This window comes from Fringilla coelebs (genome assembly GCF_963513975.1).
Source record: "Fringilla coelebs genome assembly, chromosome: Z".
NCBI lineage: Eukaryota > Metazoa > Chordata > Aves > Passeriformes > Fringillidae > Fringilla > Fringilla coelebs.
Genome location: NC_140031.1, coordinates 62,319,240 through 62,344,183, shown reverse-complemented (window position 1 = coordinate 62,344,183; position 24,944 = coordinate 62,319,240). Strand labels below are relative to the sequence as shown.

The following is a 24,944-nucleotide window of genomic DNA, read 5'->3' as shown; positions in this document are numbered from 1 at the left end:
CCTTTGCTGAATGTAAAGAGCATGAAGGAGAAAAAGTATGGTGAGAAAAGGGTAGTGGAGGAGTGTTGGAGGGAGGGCAGAAGGAGATGCAGAAAAACTCTGGGGTTTCCAGCCTAAAGAAGTTTTCTTGTTTTTGTGCTTTTAGTTTGTGAGCTTCATGTGCACACAGACTGTATCCTGTTTGCTTGCAGTGACTGCCGGCAGTGTCACCAGGATGGGCACCTGGACCATGTAAGTGCAAATGCTTCTGCAGGGGAAGGTGGTTGTGCATTTTGTGGGCTAGAGAAGGAGCAGTCTTGGTCTTTAGTTTCACATGCTGACAGCATGTTTTAGTTGCTTATTGTCAGGCAAAGGACATATGTGACTACAGAATATACTACAAAGAGTGAGATGAACTTAAATGCTGATATATTCACCATGCTTTTGAACTTTTGCTGAAAAATCTGTGGAATGTGTACAACTTCCAAATTAAAAAAAAAAAAATCAAGTGTCTTATATAAGTTTCTTTCCAAAAGCTGGTGTGAAACTCTTTTTCTTTTTTTTTCTTCTTTTTTTTTTTCCTGTATGTTGAACTGTTGGCTGCATTGCATCCCTGGCAAACGTTCTCTTATCCTCATGCTTCCTGCAGTCTGACTGAGGCAAAACTGCCTATTTTCTTATCTTCTCACAGCACAGTACATACAGAGTCTTGACATTGTCGGATGTTTTTTTAAAAGAATTTTTTTAAGTGGACTATGAAGGAAAAACATGGTGATAATTTTTTGATAGTTTGATAAAACTTCTTTTTTTAGTGAAATGTTAGATTGTTAAAGATTTGTGTTTATCTTGAGAAAAACTTAATGTCGTAGTATCTGTTGCTATTTCCTCAGAGCTATTTGAATTACTGATTTTAAAGCTGTATTGAAAATGCATGTGTATCTGATTCATGTAATGCTAAGTTGTGATGTGTTCCCTTAGGATACTTACCACCACCACTGGAGGGAGGGAAACCTTCCATCAAGTGCTCGTTGCGAATTTTGCAAAAAAACCTGTGGGTCTTCTGAGGTGCTCTCTGGCATGAGATGTGAATGGTGTGGCATCCTGGTATGTTGTGCTGCTGCGTGTATTTGTGGTAACCACATACGTATGGACACGTGCTTACTTGAACACTTGATATAAACAGAATTTATTTGCACACTGTATAAATATGTTTTGTATACACTTTGTAAATATGCTACATCTATACAGTTATTTATTCGAATATATATATTTTTTATGTGTTAGATGGGAAATCTGATTTTTTAAATCCTCACCATAGTAGTTTTAATGAACAACTCTCAAAGTCATAGTGAAACTTTGTGTAAGTCCACTGGAATTTGTCAGGGCCTAATCATTATAGATCTGTGGTTAGAAGCCTGCAGGCACTTTCTGTGTTAAATCAGAATTTCTTTCAAATCATGGATTCTGCAAGATTAAAGACTTACCATTCTAATATGTTTACTGTTATTTCCGTATAGAATAGGTCTTAGACTGTGTGGTTGGGGTTTTTTTAAGCTGTCAATACCAGTTTCTGTGTTTTTCCATTCACATGACACATGTTTATTTCCCGTGCAAGCTGATGGTACCCTTCAATAATAATTCTGGAAACCACAGCTTTTCACACACTGATAAACAGTGTGTAGTGCAAATAACAATTAGTCCATCCACTTAATGCCACCTCGCATTAAAATATTGGGGAAGTGAAAGTAGCACCAGATGAGGTGGGAACTGAAAGTATATGTAAGAAATCATTAATTTGCTATTTAAGGCTAGACGAGGTACTCCATGTAGTAATGATTTAATATAAAACTCTAGAGGTTATTCAATATTTCAGTTATGATTTCAATGATTTTTTTTTTAATACTGTGGGGTTTATATTTTAATCTGAGACATAATTTCTGAGGTGGGAGGGACTGTATCTGAGAGCAGTCAAATACAGTTCTCAAATGTTCTGTAGTTTCTGTAGGAAATGTAACATGCTGCATGGCCATACATACAAAGAAAGGTATGTGTGTTCAATAAAGGCAGAAGATTTGCAACAGTGTAAAGGCAGAAACTATCCAGTCACCTTTTGGAATAAAACTGAAAACAGTCGTAGCTCAGAATCTGCAACTGGGTACAGCTTTATAAGAGGATACTGCTCTTTTCAAGCTGTTCAATATAACCTGTGCACCTTTTCCATTTCCCCCAGTAAATATCCACATAGAGTGGAATATCAGAGTTTGAGACCAAAACTTTAAACTTCTCCATGTAGCTGTATAAAAACCTTTCTCTTTTAACAGAACAGGTTCATGATCCTTGAAAATTTCTTGGAATATTAAGACTCCCCATTACTGGTAACACAAAACCTAAATTAAACAAATAAAAATCTAGAGCAGCAGATGGGCCATTCATTTCATGAAAGTGATTTCCAAAAGGTCTATATAATCCCTAACCTGAATTATACAATTTCAGTCATAGTTTGTTATGAATAGATTTACTTCCAATGTGTATCACAAGTTCTTAACTAATGCTGTTGTTTATAGGCTCATGCTGCTTGCTGTGTAATTGTCCCACCAGAATGTACTTTTGGAAGATTAAGGAATATGATTCTTCCTCCAAGTTGTGTTCAGTTGTTTTCTCGCAACTTCAGCAAATTGCATTGTTTTCGGATATCGGAAAATTTGCAAACAGAATCAGGTAAAAATTTCAAAGTTGAATGCAACTAATTGATGAGCGTGTTTGACCTAGAGTCCTCATTCAATTAAGTATATTATTGCTAATTTTTATTGGCTTTTGTGGCAATACGGTAGCTTCTTGCTATTTCTGGGAGAGGTTAGAGATTTTTTAATGGATGTTGTGCAAAATGCAGAAACTTCTGTTTACTGTTGCAGGGCAATTTGTGCACTATCCTTGAAACAAAGAAAGTGAAAACTTAAAATCAAAAAAATTGTGGTGTTAATGTTATCATTGCTGGAAATACTTATTTCTTATATCATGTGTACAGATACTTTTATTTGTCTCTTGGATTAAGAATCTGTGCTGAAACAATACCATATGTCTAGGCAGGGTAATGTTCTGCTGCCATCTAGAGTGAATGTTTGTTTAACAGCTCTTTAGGAACAAGAATTTTTTTTAAGCCTGAGGTACATGGAAGTATTTTTTAATTTGTATTTTGATTATTCTGCACCTGTAAAACCTTTCTTTTGGTGCTTGAATGGAATAGGAAAGGAAGTAAAAGGTAGGCAAAATACAGCTCATGAAAGTTAAATATTTGCAACTGCTCTTTTCTCAACCTGGCAGATTGCTCTTTGACTTTCTGCTCTGAGCTCACGTTTGGTTTTTGTGAGGAGAGCTGATGATGAGCAGGACCCCTGTGCTCTGCATGCAGAAGCTGTAACAGAAGTCCTGCTACCATGTGAACTGCACAACCCGAGGTCTGTGCAGCCCAGACACACTCTACTGACCTATCAAAGGCAGAGGAGTTAGGTTGCTTTTGTGAATTGTTTTTTCTTCAGTGAGTGTTTTTTCTTTTTAATGAATTTGTTTGCTAGTGGTAAAAGATGTAATATAGCTCCCACTTGAAAATCATGGCGTTCCTAATACTTCCAATATAAGAAGTAACCAAGAGAGTCTGGATGAGCTTAATTTTGCAGCAGGACTCATTGTGAACTTTGATTCAGTTCTATTGTTAGGTATTTCACAAGTGTCCCAAAGGTTTAAGTGGTGATAAAGTTGATTATTATAACTAAGAGAAGTTAATCACAAACCTTTAAAATAGAGTCTTTGGTTTGACTTTTCTGATGTTAACTAAGTTTCTCTCTTCAACAGTCATGTGTTCTTATAATTTGTCAGACTTAACTTTCCTGGTTTTTATTTTTAAATCACCCTTTAATAAAATTGAACATGGAGCACCTTAAGTGAAAGAATCCAAGCTACACAATTTTAGCTACACCTTCTAGTCTCTTCTTCAATATTTTAAAAGTTGGAAGGAAGGGTTTTCTATTTCAGGACTTATGCTACATGTTAAGTATGTTACTTCATGTTATGCATAGTTGAGGGGTTTTTAAGCAAGAATGGGTTTTTTGCATTGCTTTAATGGAAAAGTTTGTTTGATCCTTTGAATTGAGAGAATGCATCCATTAGCATAGGGATGGAGGAATATTCAGGCTATTTCCAGCTTTATTGTGACATGAAGGGGAAAAAAAATCAAATTGAATAAAACTCACCTTGTTTGGAAAGCCAGAATGCATTTTTCTAGTCCTTAGCCTGCGTGTCGCAGAGGTATGGTATAGCAACACCCTGAAAAATCTCATTTCTAACACAGATTCTCTTTCCTGTGGCCTATAAGAATTTCTGCCCCTTGGGCTTAGCTCCCCATCATCCAATGGGCAGCAGCCTCTCAGGATGGAGGGGCTGCTGTTACCCAGGGGAGCAGTGCCCAAGCCATGGGGATGCTCCACTTTCCTCCTGCTGCAGATCTGTTGCAGGAGACCTTGTGACCTGTGACCTTGACAGCTGCCTCAGCAATTGACATCTTCCTTTTTTTTTCTTGGTCAGTGAGCCACAGCTGTGGCTCAGCACAAGGCGTGGTGAGTAATATTTGTGGTGCAGCACCTTCCTTGCACTCTGCTGTACGTAAAGTGTTTTGTTCTGTGTTTCTGTAGTTGACAGTGCTTTTTTTGCATCTTGGTTTAGCACCTACATGCTGAATGTTCAGGTATTAGTCTGGTGCCTCCAACATGACTCCTTTTACACCATCCACATCCTGTTGAGCCTTGCTTCAAGACCTGTTGCTGGATGTTTGCCATTCTCAGTCATTTGCTGACGATCTGGTGTCTGCAGGTCACCGCCAAAAGCACTGGATACCATTGCTATATGCTCTTTTTCTTTGCCCAAATTCTTCCTCAAAGGCAGAGCCAATAATTGTTTTGAACTAGTTCTCACATCATCCTGTGTTGAGGAAGCTCAGTGCTCTAGCCTTTTAGTCCTTCTTGTTACCCATGTTTACAGAACTGATCTTTGTTTTCTTACGAGACCCCACTAACTCCTGGTATGTGCTGAAAGTTACCAAGATGTGCCATGAATGCAGCAGCTCCCTGATACTCTCTTAGGATGTATTTGATGCTCCTCTGACAATGAAGCAGCTTGGGACAGCTGCCTCAGGACTTGCTGCTGCTTTTCCAGGAGAAAAGACTCTGGATGGCAGATCTTGCTAAAGATTGTGTGCATGCTAGAGATGTTTCAAGGGAGCAAGGAACTTTTTGCTGAAGGATAATTAGCACTTCTGTGTGATGGCAGGCTCATTAAGACGTTCCTCTGACATGGCATGCACAGAGCGTGCTCCTCTGTTGCCACCACAGCTCTGTTGTCACCACAGAGACATCACTCATACGAAAAGACCAGTCTGAGGTACAAAGAAGTGTTGGCACTTGCCTGGGTGAGTTGCCTGCTGCAGGCATAGCTCCCAAGCTGGTGGTTTGGAAGTGCCAGATGACTTGTCCTGTGCAGTGAATGAGGACAGCCATCATCACTGACCTACTGGGGACCATTTGTCTGAAGCAGCTTTTGCCATGGTGTAAATGCTAAGCTTCATCACCAACATTCAGCCAGCGTCTCTGTATTGGAAGAGACTTCTTTTAAACCCTTGAACTACCAGGGGATGCAATGGTAGAGCAGTGTGGAGCCCCTTCCTCCTAATGATTCCTATCATAGCAAATTTCAAAGTCCTTGAACTTCACTGGAATAGTTTCAAGATGCTGTTGGTGTAGATTTTCCTGCTATTCAGACTGAAGGAGAAACTGTAATAAAAGAAGTCAGCTTCTTCTCATCTGAACTGAGAAGGAAAAGGGTTAGGAGCAATCAGGAGCAGTAATTTCCTATTGTTACATTTACTGCTTCTTTCTTTTTTTTTAATTTAATTATCTGGAATGAAATTCAAAGTGTTCATCTTTCTCTTATTCTGAGGTGTTTCAAGACCATACTGTCTGAATTTCTCTCCAGTTTGAAACTTGATCTGTTTGTCTGTCAGCTGTAACAGAGAAGCTCAACACTCTTTTTATATTTTAAAAGCCACAACTCAAAAGCATTATTGTTGGTCTTCTTGTAGACGCTTGAAGCATTACCGAAATATTCAGTGAGTTACCTGGTGTCAAGTTTAGGACTATTACCTAGTACCTTCTATGATTCTGCTTCTTGAAGTTCTCCTGCTTTAGGATTTTGACTTCTCTGGTACCTCTTTTGCTCGGAAGATCTGCATTTCCTTGTTTTATTTTATACTTTCTTTCTTGTTTTGTGCTTTGTTTTCTTGCTTTCTCCCTCAGCTGCAAGGCATAGTTTTTTCAAAGGTGATGCCTGGCTTATCTCTTTTGGGAACTTTGCCTGCATCCCAGTCAGGCCTCACTGGGATTTTCAGTGGGCGTGAGTGTGAATACCCTTATTTGATGAGCACTTGCATTGCACTCTACTGCTACCCTCAGGAAGGAAAATTGATCATGTTTGGATTTGCACTCATCTTGTGTGGCCCTGAGTGTCAGTGCAGTGAGGATGTTCTGCACAGAAGCAAATGCAAAATGTTCACAGCATTTATTTCAATCTTTATAAAATATTTTATGTATGGTTTTACAGGGGTGCTTTATTTTCTGACATGTTAGCTCCTGGCTTTAGTGAGAGTGATGATCCTACTGTCAAAGTCCTCTTCTGTAGAGCAGCAGTTTCTTTCTCTTTGGGTGTCAGTAACTTTGTTTTTCAGTTGTGGAAATTACTTCTATAAAACCATTATTTCTGACTGGAAGGCTGGATTGGTTTGGTAATTTAAAACTTAATGGAAATATCCATACTTCGGTGACAGTCAATCATCATGACTTGAGAAAAGAATGAAATGCAGTAGTTGCAATATTAAAGCCAATAGTGTAAGGATCTCATGTATGCCTTCACTGTAGCTACATGACAATGCAGATTTGTTTTTGTAATGCTGTTTTAATGCTATGAGTTATTATCATAAAATAGGTAGAAAAAGTGTGCTTTTCTGACTGGTTCCTTTTGTGTTAGCTTGTTTGATGGAAACTGTTCTTAAATGACAAACACCTTCTCCCTTCCCTGCAAATTAACAAAAATCCTTTCTTAAAATGTCTCTTTTTACAGATGAAGATGATGATGTCGATGGATCAACACAAGGATCAACAAAAGACATCCAAATTTCAACTGATTCAAGTAAGCAAAATCGTAGTAAGGGATGAATAGTCACCCATTTCTTTATTCATATAATAATCTTTATTCATATAATCTTAAAATTGTTATTTTTCTAACGTTAGGTTTTAATTTCAGGTCCAAAGTTTTGGTCCAACACATTTATCCAGTGCCTTACAAATATCTCCTTGGTATTTTCCATTGGTAGGTTGACATAAGTGGCAATCTGTTCATTACCTTGACAAACAGATCATTTCTCTCAACTTGGTAATTGAATAAATGAAACATGGTATTAATAATCAATAGATAAACTACAAATTTAAAGGGCAGACAGCAATGTCTTTTTAGAGCCTTTTGCTTCTGTGTTCACTGGATCCAAATGTTGCTGAGGACATCAGGTGAATTTTTTTTTTTTTGGCTTGGGCATGTTGCAGTAAACAAGGCTGGACTGGCTGCTTTTTATACAGTTAAATTTTTAAGCATGTGGAGTTTTCTGGGGTTGGTAACAACCAAATTCTTGCTTTTTAGAAGATGAGGTAAAACTGCAATTTAAGAGCTTCCTACCCCTATATCCATATTAGTAAGTAGAAGAACATGGTACATGTTACCTAATGGAGCTGCATGGATTGTTGTAAAAAAGGACATTTCAAATTAATAAATACTAATTTTTTTTTAATCCTGAAATTCTTGCAAAATTGAGAGGCTGATTGTGCAAGTGCTATTTGGAATTTTAAAAAATCAGCTCAATAAGTAATTAAATCAGTTATAGAAGAGATCTCAAGCATCCTCTTGTTTCACTTTCTTGGTTCCTGAGTGACTTTAAGTTATGATCTGCTGCCATACTTCCTTATTATGGGAAAACACTCTAACTGCTGTTTGTCTAAACAACTTTGATTTTTCCAGTGTTTTAACTGACTTCAGTGGTTGAGTGTGAGGACTTCTACATTTCAAAAATTAAGCGTATTTCCCTTATGACTGTCAAAAAGATCAAATTATGTATCCAGATATTTCAGCTGGATTCATTGGAAGCATTAGTAGATGCCAGTTCAGCTTTAGTTTAGCCTTCCCAAAAGAAGAAAAAAGATACGAAAATTCAGGGCAGGATACAAACCTTAATATGTCATTTGTTCAGGCCATCTCTGGACTGGAGAAAGCAGCAATAGATGGTATATTTTCAAGGGTCACATAAAATATCATTAGTTGTGTTTTAAAAAGAACAGTGACATAAAATATTGCTTTCTTGTAATACATTTTCACAAAACTTTGGAGTGTAGAGTCCAGTAACTTTGCTGTGATTTAGAAAGCTCAGTTAAAATCACAGTCACAAAAAGAGTCAGAAATAGTATTTACTAGTAAGACAGACTGTGGTGATGTGGTCCAGGGCACGGCCATGCAGTACCAACCAGCAGCTTCTTTAAACGTGACCAGATTCCTTTGTCTCCTTATCCTTCTATTTTCCCACACTTCTTCCCCAAATGGCTTTGATTCCTTTCCTAAAGTTCCCCTAACAACCCTTGTACCATCCCAGAATGCTTTTCACGTGTATCTCATATATCCTTGCAAGCAGAGTGGCCTCCTTGGTCAGTAAGGTGTCCTACACAGCTTCCCCTGGGGACTCCTCTGGTGTGTGCCACCCCCAGATGATGGGATTGATGACCTCGGGTCTGGCTTCTCTCATAACCTACTTGGTAAAGTTATTGAGGTGCACCTGCCAGCTGTTGTGTGTTGTTGTTCCTCTCTGTGTGTGGGCAGTCATAAGCTGCTGAACTTAACATGACCATGACATGGTTGTAGGGGACTGTACCACTCACCTGTCTCGGGATCACACTGTTTATATAACATGGGTCAAGAAGGAGCTGCTCACTGCTTCTGTGTGTTGACTCAGTACATCTGCCGTGTCTTCTGGGATGTTACCGTGCTTTCCCTCAAGAGTGTCTGAACTCAATTACATTCCAGAATATTTAGCTTTTCTTAATTCCAGCCCTTTATGTTTTAGGGGTATGTATTTCTAAAAACAATGAAAATAAGTTAGAGCAAATTTAATAATATTGATGTGGAAAGACACACTTTTTCCACAGGAGATAAGCCAGTAGAAAAGAATACCAAGTCTGTAGTTTAGTATTGGAAGAAGATTTGAATTAGTAGTCTACATTCATTTTTGTTACCTTGCTATTGTAATGGGCTCGTTGAGTGAAATGTAAAGTTAGAAGATCTAAGTCTTAATGTTGGTAGTTTAAATGTGTTAAAACAACCGCTATATTTAGCCTACTGAGATACTGAAACCAAAAGCATAAAATTAACATAAAAACAATCACTCAGTTTCTGAGTTGATAGATTTAATAGACATACAAGTGAGTTTGGCAAAGGACTGTCTTTGCCCTGTGGGAGTCTCTCAGCACTCACTGGCTGCGAGTGAACTCTCTGATTCAGCATGCATCCGTCTTCTGCAGGACAAAATTGAGCCATCAATGAAAACCCATTCTGGAGGAGGTGTTAGAGGAATCTGTCTGCTGGAGAAATGGGAGCTGCAGTGCTGTCAGCAAACAGATGTTTCACAGCATGTCCTTCCACAGCCTCTGTTTTGCCTTGCTCAGGTTGCTGTTCATTTGCTGAGTAAGAGATGAAATGGTTTTGTGTCAGATAGACCCAAGTCATTAGCTTAGAGTTTGCTTATGTCTTGTCCCAAGCCAGCTGACAATGCAGAGGAGATCTCCGCTGTAAATCTGCAAGCAGGGACAAACTGTTTTCCAGAAGAAGCAAGGACACCATATGGGGACAGATTTTTCCCATAAAGATACTTAAGAAAACTTTAGGCTTTCATAAAAAGGACCATTGTGTTCTTCTCTAACTGCTTACAGATAACTAAACATGTCACATGTTCCACAGCAAATGCTTGGAAAGGCTCTAAAACTAAGAGAAGAAGGGTTAAGAGGTGGCTACCAGAATGGGAGGACAGGTGTTAACACAGATTTGTGCTTCAAAATTGTCTTGAAACTAGGGGAGTTTCAGCTGCTCAAGAAAACAAGTTCAGAGAAGGCAACACCTGCAAATGGCTCTCTTGGAAGAGAAAGAGCTAGGGAAAGAAAGGAGGAAGGAAAGAAAAGGAAGGGAAGGAAGGGTGGGAGGACGGAATCTGGGATTCTGAAAGGCTCTCTTCAAGAGCAGTAAAAGAAAAAAAATACATCATTCTTACATACATAAATGCCATTGTGTGGGTTATAAATCCTAATACTGAAATAAACCAAAATTGGATGGCCCCCACTTTATGAAGGAGCACTAGAGAAGAAGAACACGAAGCATGTAAATAACACAGGTTGTTTTGGGAAGAGTGGTTCTTGGTAAGCTATGTTGCTAGAATTTAGTCTTTTAAGAGTAATTTTCAGAAATACACTCAGTATGGGCCTTTAGCTTTCTTAAGTGACAAAATTATTCAGGACTGCATAATTTTCCTGTCTCAGTCACAGGCTACATGTCAGTCTTTTCAGAAGCCATGTCCTGTCTGTGGGGATTTGGAAGTCAAAGGGAACATGAACTTTGGAATTATCCAATACTGTTTTATCCTTTTCCCAGGAAAACTTGGTATCTTAGCCTCTGAAATAGAATTCCACACTTTGGTAACTTATGCCTGGAGTTAACTTTCCCCTTGGAAAGGGTAAGCATGAATAACAGGTTATTTTCAGTTCAGTATCCCACAGCAAGAAAAAAGTTATGTATTTTTCGAGAAAGCCCTGATACTATGTACTCTGATCCAACAGGAAAAGATAAAAGACATTTAGCAGTGAGGTGCCAGTATTACAAACCGTCAGTAACTCCTTTAATTATGGCAATTCGATAAGTGCATCTGTTTCATATCAGCAAGGGGTTTTATATATATATATATATATATATATATATATATATACACGCACACACACATATATACACTAAGTAGGGCTATGTAGACTTCACTTCGGTAGCTGGATCATTTTCCAATGTTTAAAAATTGGAACAGGTGGAAGGAAGAGCTTTACCTAATTTCAGAAGTGGTTATAGTTTAGCTTCTTGCCAAGGCTAGTTAGACAAATCAGACTGGCATAAAACACCCCTTAACTTATATATGTTGGATGTGCTCTTGACTCAGTGGAGAAATGTATTTCTGGATGACTAATTGCAGTAGGCAGCTTTTTTTTTATTTTGTTAATGTGCTTCCAGAAGCTCATGTGCAAGCAAGCCATTTTTCGCTGGGTTGCAGTAGAAGTGTCCCCTGTGAGGAGGACAGTGACAAAATTAAAAGTGATTTTTCAGTGATAAAGTTGAGGAGGTTTTTTGTGTGATGGATACCAGATTAGCAGCATTATATTTATTTATCTAAGAAATAGGCTTGAACGTAGGACATTACTACTGGTCCACAGATCTAAACTTGTTCTTGTGAACTAATTTATTTTGAGAGTCAGTCCAACTGTTCTTTGACTGTTCTTGACATAGAGAGCTCATAAAATATTCCCCAGTTACAATTGCTAGGGATTCTCATAGGCCAGCTAGTATCTCATAAGAGCAGACTACAAAGGCACGGCAAATGAAAACAAGTGCTAGAACTGCGATGAATGTTTTTATTCTCAGATGGTTGTCTACTTTCTGGATTGCTAGAGAAAACAGCAGAGATTTTGATAGTGTTATGAAAGTTCATACTCAGAACATCAGCTGTGCTGTCAGAAACCAGTGTTCACTTGTTTTCTCAAGTTGTGTTAGCTCTAAGGAAGGTCACCCAGGACACAGTGTCTTTTGGTTAACATTTGTCTATGCTGTAGTTACCATGGAGATCACTCTGACAGAAATCTGTGTCTAAAAGAATTCCACTCATTCTGGCACAGATCCAGCAGAATTTAAAGGAGTGGGTCACTTTCGGATGTGTGCTATGGCCTCAATGCAATGGTTGTTGAGTTTCAAGGGTACTTCAGAAGTAAGAATTGATAATATTTGTGTCTTCCTTATATGGTGACAAGAAAGAAATTGACAGCAGACACAACCACTATGATAATTGGAAAACTGAAAATCCACAGTGATACTACTTTTCATATCAACAAAAATAATTGAAAAGTCACAATGTACCATACCAGGTTGGGTGTGGCTGAGCAACCTGATCTACTGAAAGATGTCCCTGTCAGGATTCTTGTACTCCATGATCCTTGAAGGCCACTTACAACCCAAACTATTTTATAATTCTGTGATTTTATTTATTCTGTTTTTGTCTGGTTTTGATTTGTACATCATCTGTTATACAGGCTTCTCTCCAAAGAGTCACAACATGGCTGAGGCATGGAGGCAGTATGGAGGTTATCTAGGAGCCTCCTGCTCAAGAAAGGTCACTCAGAGCAGTTTGTCATGTTCAGTAAGAATATCATAATAAAATCATAGAATGGTTTGAGTTAGAAGGGACCTCAAAGATCATCTAGCCCCAGTCCCTCTGGCGTGGTTAGGGATACCTACCACTAGACCAGTTAACGTAGCCAGTTTTGTCCCAGGAAAGACTAGGATGACTTTGCAGTAGGACTTTGCTTTCCTGTGTGATGAGGTCTTCATGTTATGTGAGAGAATGTCCTTGCACACACATTCTGCCATTACCAGTGGAATTGATAATAAAGAAATGTTCTTAAGAAGTGATTAAGTCTACACTGAAAAAGAAGTCCAAGCATAGCTGTCACATTTCAGACTAAGGAGAAATAAAGATAATGAGAATTAAGGTATCTTGATTTTTCTTTAAGGGTTGGAATCTTATTTTTAAAAGACTGCTTTCACACATAAGTGATAATCCTTTAGTTAATCCTTTAGATAATCCTTTAGTTCTATGGTGCCTGCTTTTGACTGAAGTTGAAGAACATACACTGTAGCAGAAGTAGGTAGATTAGTTTCAGGTGGTTCAAGAAAGCTTAGAGTGTCCTTGCTAAGTAGTTATACACTGCAGCCTTTCCTCATCATCTGCCCCTACAGCACTGAGATACCCAGTGATGCACATTTCTGCCTCGATTCTTGCTTGCTTTGTATTAGTCATCAGTTAGAGGAGGTTTGGTGGTTTTCTTCCTCCAGTTCCAGTTCCCCTTTTTAATCCTTCTGTGGTAAATGGCAATTTGCTAGTGTGTTTCATTGAACCTAAAAGCTGATATTATTTGAAAGCAAAAGGCTCTTTCTATTTTATTCTTTACTGTGAAGTACTTCCAAGCTGTAAGGGAAGCATGGAAGTAGGCTCCAGTGTGTAACATATCTCCTTCACAATGTGCATTAACAGGCTGCATGATTAACCAGTTGTGTGAGCATTACAGCTGGTATATGTGGCTTTCACTTGATATTTCTAATATTCCAAGAATTGCAAGTGATAGCTTCTGGTGCTGGTACTACTTGATGACGAATGCAGGTGTACAGATTTATTGTGAGATCAGACTGTAATACTGTGCTGTGCTATGGGTAACTTCTGTTAATCATTCAGTCCAATACTGCAGTAAAAAGGGCATATTCTGTCAGTGATAAATAGTTACATCTGCTGTAAAGCATCAGCTCTGGGGAATACCTGCAAGAACCTGCAAAACTTAGCAGATCATCAGGTGTCTTCATAAAAATGTGATCAGGAGAGGACACAAAGTCTGTCCTAATGGGATCTCCTTTTTGGTTTCCTTTCCAGAAGCAGTAAGGACACATGTCATGCACTAGTAATATTAACTTGTTCCTAAAACATCTCAAAACCTTCCTGATCCATGAGAATTTATTTGCACTTTGCTGTTACTCTTAAAAATGTTGCTTAAGAGAGAGACTTTGTCATACAGCAGCCTGTACCTGAGTCACAACCCATCTTTGTGAAAGGTGAACCTGAAATCCTTCACTCATCACCCTTTCACAGATGTCTGTGCACCAATCTGTGCTCAACAGTTTGAGCAGGGACTTAGTAAGGCTTTAGTGAAGTGAGCATGACTTAATAAGGCTTTAGTGAAGTGAAACACAGCAAAAGGCTGAAGGTCTTCATTTGCTGTACCTTCTTCCAGTTTTTCCGTTGCCCCTGTATTTTCCTCCCGTTTCCTGTATACTTAACCAGCTATTTTAAAGACTTTTTTTGGAAGCCCTAGCTCAGAACTAGCAGTGCTCTGGGAGGTTTTCTGAAGGGAGTAGCACTTTGTCTTGATCTTCAAGTTGTTCAACTTGTCAATAATAAATGCAGTCTTGAATGCTGAGGATGAAGAAGTGATAACACACACAGTCTGTTTGTAACAGTTATATCAAAAGCCAGGATAAAACTGTGATTACTTATCCTTCTTTCCTCTCTGAATGTACCCGTTTTAAGCTAACAGTAACAAAACAAAATTTAAAATATTCAGCCTCAAAGCTTGTCCAATGACAATGACTGTTCCCATGAAGAAACATTTCAGTTGTTTAAAAACACGGGTTTTTTTCTGATTGAAGGTGTGTGTTAATGAAATACAATTGTTTCCATTCAGGTAAACAAACACTAAAGATATTTGATGGGAATGATGCAGTGAAACGCAATCAATTTCGACTAATTTCAGTTCCAAGGATTGCAAAAAATGAAGAAGTTGTGGTAAGATACCCAGCGAGGGTCAATTTTCCAATGTGATACATGTGATTTCATATTACAATAGTAAAAAGCTAAGTTCTAGAAATGCAACTCAACAACAACAACAAAAATCTGTGAATGGGCTATAATGCTGCAATGTAATTTGACAACTTCAGGTAGTGCTTCTATTTTAGATCATCTGAGGAAACGGTGGCTTACATATCTGTAGCAGAATGGTGACCAGAGCATCACATGTTAAGCAGTCATTCTGCTTCCTGATGTTACTCTGAAGGTTGATTTTACTGATACAAGCAATACAGGATAACCAGCTCCTTGGATCTTGCTCATTTTCTGTAGTAGAGGTTTGGTATTTATCCTGGACAGCCACTAATATTTCACTTGAGGTAATCAGCTTTGAACACTAAAGCTTGTTATAGTTATCTCCCTCCCTTGGCTGTGAAAATAATGAATTATTGACCACTTACTGGCCCCTCTCTAGCTTTTCCAGCTAGAGGATGGAAAAATTACTTCATACTAAGTCAAGTGTGCTGTACAGATCTTTATTTACTGGGCTAGGCAGAGACGCCATGCTGTGAGAGAAAAATCCCAGGGGGGGAATAAGGTGGTTCACAATAAAATTGAGCATGGTGAGGTCTCAGAGTCATACAGACTTGGCAAAGAAGTCTGAAGAATGTATTACTTCAGAATTTTGACAATATAAAGCTAAAGATCATTAGGATTTTTGTCTCTGCTCAAAATCAACAGTTCTGCAAAAGCTTTGTAGTGTCCTGCATGTCAAAGATCTTTAAGAAAAACTATGTACAGGACTGAAAAGACTTTTATTTAGGAGTGCTACTTGCCTTTCAAGCACATTTTACCAGGCTGGCACTTTTAATACCAGAGAAAAGGAATACAAGTTCTTAAAAGTGAGCTGTATAGACCACAGCATCTGTGTTAGCAGAGGTGCTGCAGGCACAGGCCCATTATGGATGTAAAATTTCTGTGTGCACCTTGCAAAGACAGCTCTTCCTTTGCCTCTTCACAGGTGTGTGGGTTCAGGGCAGCTTTGTGGCTTAGAAGCTCACTAATTTTTGGCATCCCTTAGTGCAAGAAGACTGAGTAGGCAGAGCTGTGTTCAGTCAAGTGTAATTTATCATTTTCCTTGTGGACTAAATTTTACATGCATGAATGTAGATTTATTGGACCTGGATTTTTACATTTGGTCTTAAAATGACTATTACTTGCCAAAAATACTGTGGATTGTGTTCAAATACATAGATATCTCAAGCTTTCTTTTTTCCTGTTCATTGCAATTTGTTTTAAAACTTCACTTTTGTTTTGATTTTTTTTTTTTTTGCCATTACTATGTATACACTCTTCTGAGGTTAGAACATGCATTGAATGTTCATTTCATAAAACAGGTATTATAATGTCTATGGCTGTATAGGTATTAATGGTGTCTTTTCAAGTAAATGTTAATTTATCTTGCGGTGTTTTAGGAGGCTGCTTTGAGGGCGTACTACATAAATGATGACCAGCAGGAGTATGAGCTTCAGACCTTCACACAGCAGGTGCTGCTCTCTGATGATGTTATCAACAGGAATGATGCTGCAGAAGACAGCAATTTGGGCTCAGTATTCCGAGAATCTGTTCCTGAAGCTTGGATCATCAGAGCCAAACCAAAGGATGAAGAAGTGATCAGAATTTATCCTGCCTGGCTAAAGTGAGTATTTTCCTTCTTAATCATAAGGTTATTCTGCTTGGCTACGTTTGGCCTCTGCAGTCTAGCCCTGTTTGCTGTAGTTATTGAAGCTGCAGAACTCTAACAGAGAGTGCAGTTTCTTTCTCTGTATTTCAGGATTCTTGTGTTCATTTTTCTGAATGGATAGCGTGCATAACATTGATTTCCATGTCCTGGAAACCCTTGGGTTTCATTGCATGCAGGGAACATACAGTGCAACTTGTGCAGTTCTATATTCATGTGTTTGGTTAGAAAGATGCAACTTTACATTTACTACATTTATACACGAATGATGACATACACATCACTTGAAAAACTAGTGGATTTTTTTTAAGAAATGTGAAGTAAGAAGAACTACAGTACAACTTCCCATGTGAGATGAGGAAGAAAAAAATTATATTTAAAAAAAAACTAACCCAAAAAACCCATCTATACAATTTACCACTGAGACGGTATGAACTTTAAGCATATTTAGTAGTGGAAACAAAAGGGTCCTAATTCCTGAAGACTTGTGGGATAAAATTTAACCATGTGTTCATTTTTCTGTTGCAGCTGCATTGACAAGTTTAATGAAAGACTAGCAGGTTATCTTTGTGATTAGGAAGAAGCTAATCTTTAGTGCTACAATTGTAATTAGCAGTTCCCTGAGATGAAAGTATTTTCTTGTCTGTGGCACTGATACCACATCTGCCATGAGCTTCAGTGAACAACTTTCTTCAACTAATGCAAATATGTTTGAAAGGTACACACAGGATAGATGCTAAAATAGGTATTTTTCTCCTTAGGGTGGGAATGGCATATGTTTCTCTACGAGTAAATAAGGATAGCACTGTGCAGACTGTGATCAAAGAAGTGCTCCCATTACTTGGAAGGCAGGTAAGTGAGGGATCTTAAGCACATCCGTACACCACCTGAGTGACCCTGAAAGTATATATTTTTCTCTTCAGAAAAATTACAGTCCGTTAATTTGCAGTTATTGTAAATGTTGATAGCGTTTGGTAGATGATCTTTTGTGACTGGCATGCTGCTAAAAGCTGAACACAATCTTCAGGGTAGGTAGGCACTGCTGACTCATATTCAACTTGCCATTGACCCAGTCTGTGACATCTTATTCCACAGAGATGCTCTCCAGCTCTCATGCCCCAGCTTGTATTTTTAACCAGGGTTACCCCATCCCAGGTTGAGAATCTGGCAGTAGCTCTTGTTGAAAATTTCATATGGTTGGTGATTGCCCAGCTCTCGAGCACATCCACATCTCCCCATAAGGGTCCCCTACTTTTGAGGGTGTCCGCAGTTCCTCCTAGCTTAGTATCATCAGGAAACTCACAGTGCATTTGATTTCTTCATTCAGACAATTTATAAAAGCATTAAAGAGCACTGCATAAATTTTCTTCCTGCAGTGGCAAGCAGCACCTCTGTAGCACCCAAGGGATGCAAGGAAGGACTCAAGGTTGAGTCCTTCCACATTCTTTACTGTCTGGATTGCTTCCCACGTCCCTGGAAAATTCTAGATACGTCTTGTAATCTTGTAGATGCCCATGCTTTCATTGGAAGATAATCTCTTTTCAATCTGCCTGTCCTTCTTAGGGTTGATGCCAAAACAGCATGACTTTCAGGAAACATGTTGGTAGGCTTGGCTAGCATGCCAAGCCATTGGCAGGCCCAGCCTCCCCAGTGTGGAGACACAAAGCTGTAGTGTGCACATTTAGTCAGCTTGTGAGCACAGCAGCAAATCAGCACGGTTCCACTGCTCCAGGGCACAGCCATGCTCACAGAGGGTGACTGCTGCCCTTTGTGGTTATTTACTGGGTGCATAAGAACATGCTTGTGACTAGCTCACTGCAGTTGGTGATAATCATAGGTCTGTCTAGGTGTATCCAGCTGTGTAAAGCATGCAGCTTGTTTTGGCTACAGGATACTTCCAGGATTTGTTGTCAGTCTGTTTCCTCAAGTGCTTTGGACCATTTAACAAAAATAGGAACAACCATGTCCAAAGTTTTGTCTTATCTGAAAAAAGCAACTGTCAAACAGTATAGTTGGAAATTCCTTAGGGAAAAGATCTTCACACCTCTTTGGACAGCTAGATATAGGCTGTAAATGACTTAATTCTTTGGCTCAATTGCAATTTCTCCAGTAGTGGTAATTTTTAAGTGCTCTACTTGTTTCTCTGTATAAACATGGGCATACAGGAAATCTCTTTTTAATATCCAGAATTTGCCTGTGCTCCAAGTTGCTTTCAGCAAGTATCAGGCAAAGCACATGTAGGGAGCTGAGGCTCTTAACACCCCCATTCATGACACGTAAAGCAAGATCATTTGTCTCTTGAGTCTCAAGGCCAAAATTTAAAACCCTTCCTCCTGAATGTCCTTTAATCCTGAATATCCTGTTTGCAGGGTTTCAGTCATTTTTGTAAATGGTACAGCTCTTCTCTGTGCCAGCTCTTCTGGTCCAGCTGCAAGAGACTTGAGTGGTCTCTAGCAATAGCTTGAAGAACTTTTGTTCCATCAGTGCCTGGAGTGTCCCAGGAGGTGGGAAATGGTCAGCCTGCTTTTGCCAAGCTGGCTCCTGGGCAATCTTCTCCAAGAGCAGGCTCATTCCCAGTCCTGCATGCTTCCTGTGGAAGGACACTCAGGAAATACTCCAGATGAGCTAGCTGCTCATCGCTGAAGCAGGAATGGGATTAACTGTGCTGTACAGGGGTCCCTTCACAATGTGGCTGTGAGAATGTGGGAGTGTGGGAGCATGATGCCATGAGTGTGTAAAATAAAGATTATTCCTGTCTTGGAAGGAACTGGTTGGAGGAAGAACATCATGGTTGATTTAAAAATATTTAATTTTTTTTTAAATGTTTAATTTTCTGTGCTTTGTTATACACTATGGACAGGATATAACACACAATAATGTAACATTTTACAAAATTATGTTGGTCAGAAGCTGCATTTACATGCTGTATCTTTTGGCAGAGGGAGTGCCTCCAGAATTTCAAATTGGTGGAAGTGCTTATGGGCAGTAAGCAAGGTAAGTGAAGGAGCATTGGCCAAAGATACATCTGATCTCTCTGGGCTTTTTCACCCATTCTAACAGTCACAGTTCATTTTCTACAATAAAAAACACAAATGAGAATTAACTTCATGGTGATGTTGAAATACTTAATCAGAAATTATGCTGATTCTTTTCAGTCCTATCTGTCCTGTGGGAATAAGGTTCCCCTTCATTATTACATAAAAACTCATTTGTGGTTTTTGGTGGGTATTGACACTTTTGCCCTGTTTTGGGGAGTTATGTTTAACTGACATAATTTTCTTAATTGCAGTTATTTATTAAAGATTAATTCTAAAGTTGAAATTACTTCTTTCCTCCATATTCTTTCCTCCTGACACAGCCCCTGAAGAAGAGTAAGTTTGAGTCCTAAGACAGTCCAAGAAATATGTTTGTGTGTTAGGAAGTGCAAAAATCTGCAATTCTAGCATTGCTCAAGTGTTTTGTGATTCTGCAGGAGCTGGGCTGGTGTTCTCCAAGTTGACATCCCTTTGTGCTTCAGTATTTGTAAGGTTGCATGGAGAAATAAAGACCTTGAAGTAGTCTAATGCTCTGACCACAGCTGAATAAATATCTTGGTAGTTTAAATACTGTCTCAATGCTTTGCTTTATTTGCAAGCATTATTGGGAAGTTGTTTCATAAGGTTATTGTAGCTTTGTGAGTGTCATAACCTTGGTTGGTTTCTGGTGCTCTGTTTTAAAGCATCATTTGCAACCTTACATTCACTGGAAGTTGTTAGAAGTGTTTTAATCATTGATTAAAACAATTGTTTTAATATTTTGATAAAACAGAGAAGTTTGGTTTTTTGGTACTTGTTAGGAAATACAGTTTGAAAGTCTTCTGTCAAACTGTTAGATTATTACCAAAGTACTGCTAGTCTTTTGAGGGGTTCAGGCTGTTTCTGCCCTTTTTTAAAGGAGGGTTGTATTTAGGAACTGTGGAAAAAATCAGACTGTTCCAAGCACCTATGTGTTTTTATTGTTGGATAAGATGTAGCTCATGTCTGCCTGGTCCTTTATGAGAAAGTTCGTTGTATGCAGAGCTGTACTTTCCCCTAATTGTTCTTCTTTTTGTTTTGTGTAATTGAGCCTGGTAATAATTTACATGCTTTCTAACATGATGAATGTTCTTGCCCCCTCCAGTTCAGCGCATGGTCTTGGACAATCAGGAACTGATTCTTAACAGACTCAAAGACATAAGAAAGGTAAATCTGAAAAATGATTTTTTTTTTTTTGTTTTTTAGTGAGTACGAAGTTTCCTTTCTTACAGAAAAAGTGAGTCATTGGTTACCCCCTCAGCAGGCTCAAGGGTAGCGAAGCGAAGTGCTTGAACTGAAGTTTATTTCTGTTTCTGATATTCTCTAGGCATAGAGGACATGATTGCTAAGTGCAGAACTATTTTGGATTTTGCCTCACAATATCTTTTTGCCAAATGTCATCATTTATTTTCCTTTATTTTGGTAGACTTCAATACGTCAGATGAATCAAACAAGATTTTACATTGTGGAAAACAGTAAATCCATTGTACAAGTAAATTTATTTGTTGGTGGCCTTCCACCTCAGCTTTCCCCTGAAGAATACACAAATATTCTCAAGGAAGAATTAGCTATCAAAAGTAAGTAAACAAGTACATTTTCAGATACATTAACTTGTACAGAACAAAATTTAGTAGCATCAGTATAATTCTAACATTTTCTGTCCTGATTTAAAAAAATCAGTCTGCCTTTTACTCTCATGTGAGCTTTTTTAATAATTTTAACATGCGCACAGAATGTTAAAATTTTTAGTAATTTTAACATGCAGGAGAGATGTGACAGCTTATTATTTACAGAATAACTATTACATTACTCTAGTTAGAAGTGACTACATCTTTTTTTTTGGTATGTTTGTGTGAAAAGGCTTAATTTTTTAGAAAAATTTTACATGTGCAGAATATCTCTTGCCTTTTTTAACCTCTTACACTTTTTGTGTGGGCTGTTCTCCATGTCAGTCATGAGCTCTGTGCCCCATCATGGAGAAGTATGAGCAGTGTGCACACACATATGGACAAACACTCAGGGAAAATTTGTTTTCCTTTTTCAAAGTAGTGTAATTGAATTTTCATAATAATACTCCTTCAACGAATACTTTCTATAAACAGTGTCAGGAATGTGTCGTGCTTTTTGTTGCAGGAAACAAAGCATTTTTCCCAGTCTTTTATGTTGCTTCAAGAGGAATTAAACTTGAAATGCCAGAAAGAATTCTTAGTCACCTTTTATGAAAATCAGTTTAGCTGTTCTTGCTTGCAAAGTAAACATGAGAGGAAAAGTGTTAGCTGGAGGTTCTCCCTGTATTTGTATAACTTTTAATATTTATTTATATTGTATTTATGTAACTTTTTAAAATACTTCAAATATTTATTCTGAATGTACCCAAGGTTTTATGTGTTTATATTTTTACCCTTTGCAGCAAATGTAGTATCTGTGAGTCATGTTTATCAAGCACAAGGTAAGCATTAAAATTTTTAGTCTTGCAAACAATGTCTGTGTTCAAAACTGCAGTCTAATATTAGAGGGTGGAAGCTCAGAGTATGTTAGTCTTACTGCATAAGCAAAAATCCCTTCAGGTAAAATGCAACATATTGTATTTATGAAGAGCAATGGATTAGTGTTACCTAATTTAAAAAAGTTAAAAGGTTGGCGGCATGCCTTGTGTACCAGAAGGCAGTAATTTTTCATCATAAAAATGAGTTTTGAAGTTGCACTTCAACTGAATAATCTAACACCACAGAACTGTTAAAAATCATTCAAGTGAAGGATTTTTAGTCTTTCTGACTTTAAAAATACTGATATTTGGTGCTGCTTTTGGACTCAGTGGGACTGTTTCACAGTCACTGTTTCCTAGCAGTGTTAAGAGCTAGAGTTCAATGGCTGGAAGTTGAAGAAAATAAATGCATTCATCCTTTAAGCTGTTTCTTTGCTTTTGCTGTATGAATTTTATTTCAACAAGGTCAGAGAATCCATGAGGCTTCTGACAGCTGGAGCAGCAGGGGCTCTGGGCAGCTTTAGTGCAGTGGTCAGGTGGAGATCTGCATTTGGTAAAAGTTTGAAGTGTGGAATTTTCTCTTCTGAATGTTTAGGTGTCTATAGTTGAGATGTTTCACTTCCTTTGGAAGGCTTAACTTCGCCATGTCTGCTAAAAGGGTCTTTCTAGAGCATGGCTTTGAAGACTGATGTGTGCTTCCTTTGGGTTATTTGCTGTCTCCACATGACTAATTGATACGGATTGATTTTGATCTTTGCATAGGAAAAACTGTAAAGCTTTCAGATGTACCTTCTCCTTTCCTTATTTGTCAGTTGCCAATAGTTTGTTTTTTGATACTCGTCCCATGTCACAGCGTCATTAAACCAAATTTACATGCATGTGCTTTTTAGATGTTTCTGCTTTTCTGTGATTTTTATTGCCACTTTCTTCTTATGTTTGTATTTTTGTGGGTCTCAAAACTTCCTAACCCTCCCTTTTTGTCACAGCCAGGTTATGTTACCAGCCTACATCTCATGTACTGTCCATTTTACATTTTTGTCCTGCCCTGTTTTCCTCCTCACTAAATATCTTACTTTACACCAGCTTGTCAGTATTTTTTTTGTCTTTTCTCTTTTGTCTTCCCTTCTTCCCCAAATTCTCCTTTCAGAACCTAAGCCAACATAAAGATGTAAACTTGATTATCAGCCCAAATATTTGCTTGCAGTAATTCTTATTCAGATATTGTTAATGAACAGAACTAATGGATTTTTAATAATTGGATGCAAAATGAAACCTGATGCCTCTGTCACTTGTACATGATGAGAACAAAATGTTAATGATAAAGAGTATGCAAATAGGCCCTCCTCCTGAAGCTCAAAGAAATCTTTAAATATGCATTAGTTCTGTGCTGCAGTTCTGGTCTTCAAGTTGCTTTGCTTTTACGAAAATCTGAGGGCAGGGAGGAAAGTTTAAAAACATAACACAATTCAACTGATAACAAATGACTGCAGAATAAGTTTTGCTGAATAATATCCTCAGTAAACTGAGTAAACTTTTGCTGTAATATGAGACCTATTTTCTAATAATAATAATAGAAAATATAAAAAGTAGTTCTGATGCCTCTTTACAGGTGCTGTTGTACTCCAAATTTCATGTTTTTCTGAAGCTGAAAGAATATATATGCTAGTTAAAGATACTGTTGTCAATGACAAGCCCCTGAATGCTGTGGTGATTCCTGCAGTTATGGTAAGAGACAGGTTTGAATGTAAAAAATGTCTTTAAAAGAAAAAAATTACTGCCTTAAAACTCTTTCTGCTAGAAATAAATGAAAATATGTTTTACTCAAATAGGCCATACTATAAGTAGCATGACAAAAAAAACCAACCAACTTCAGAGCTTGTACTTCATGTATATGATATATTCAGTGAGTTACGTAATTTGTCCTTTTATTGTTCAATTGTCAATCTACAGCTGCCTAACAGGACAACTATAAAGAGGAGGAAAATGTTTTTTTCTCTTTGTTTCTTTCAATTTTCAAAACATTAAGTGGTGTTTCAGTTTCAGCTGGTATGTCTTAAAATGCTTACAAAACTAAGCTAAATGTGTTTCCTCATTAACCATGAGGTAAAACACTTCTGCTTATTTTCACAGTGATATTATCTTCATTACCCCCATTTGTAGCAGAGGCAGTTTGACCTTGTTTACTCCTTGAGGATCTCAGAAGAACATAGTCTTCTGAAAGACTTAGTGCGAGAGTTCTTTCACAAATTCAGGCCTGATTCTGATTTATTCTTGTTGTTACTAATCACTTTCATGTGAATCAGTTTGTTTAATAATAGGTTTCATGTTAATAAAGTGAGTCAATGTGAGAAGAGGAAAATGATTAACTGAGTGAAGTGATATTTTTAACTAGGATTATGTAGGTTCTGTCCAAAAGAGCGTGTTGCCGTAGTTACACAACACCTCAGCAGAAAGTATCTTGCAATTACTATCTTTCTGGAACTGCATTATGGCAAGCAATGTTTGAATCCTGGTTTGACTTCTTGGAATGTCACAGAAGGCCAAAAAAATTACATTTTTAGTGGGAATTATGAAACAACTTTATAAAGGAGGGTTTCAAGTTCAATGGCCAAAGTTGCTTACTCACATACCTGCTTTCACTGTTCAGAAATGAGTCTTATACTTGTCAAGACTTTCTGAAGGCAAAATTGTAGTGTTTATATGAGTAGATACTAGTGGTAGTGCTCACATGCAACTGGCAAAATCAAAACTTACAGCCCCTCCTAAAAAACTGAGAGCCTTGTTCTTATACATGTGTAGGAATTATATTTTGTGAAATCCTTAGAAATCAAGGCCCCCTTGTCCAAATCAGGTTTCAGAGTGCCTGTTGTGAGAAACAGAAAGCGGGATGAATTTTTGGATATTAAATGATTAATTAAT

General features: G+C 38.0%; 1 protein-coding gene across 1 annotated transcript in view; it reads left to right on the top strand.

Moving 5' to 3' along the window:
* The window catches only part of DGKQ (diacylglycerol kinase theta), a gene marked incomplete at its 5' end in the record, with an annotated part of 87,061 nt that overhangs the window by 36,602 nt on the left and 25,515 nt on the right, over positions 1-24,944 (top strand). Inside the window, 12 exons of the mRNA XM_084224731.1 lie at positions 146-231; positions 958-1,083; positions 2,544-2,697; positions 7,141-7,209; positions 14,646-14,746; positions 16,222-16,445; positions 17,249-17,339; positions 19,427-19,481; positions 20,646-20,707; positions 20,967-21,117; positions 21,951-21,989; positions 23,635-23,750. Coding sequence (XP_084080857.1) covers positions 146-231; positions 958-1,083; positions 2,544-2,697; positions 7,141-7,209; positions 14,646-14,746; positions 16,222-16,445; positions 17,249-17,339; positions 19,427-19,481; positions 20,646-20,707; positions 20,967-21,117; positions 21,951-21,989; positions 23,635-23,750 — 1,274 coding nt within the window. The remainder of the gene's footprint in view (positions 1-145; positions 232-957; positions 1,084-2,543; positions 2,698-7,140; positions 7,210-14,645; positions 14,747-16,221; positions 16,446-17,248; positions 17,340-19,426; positions 19,482-20,645; positions 20,708-20,966; positions 21,118-21,950; positions 21,990-23,634; positions 23,751-24,944) is intronic.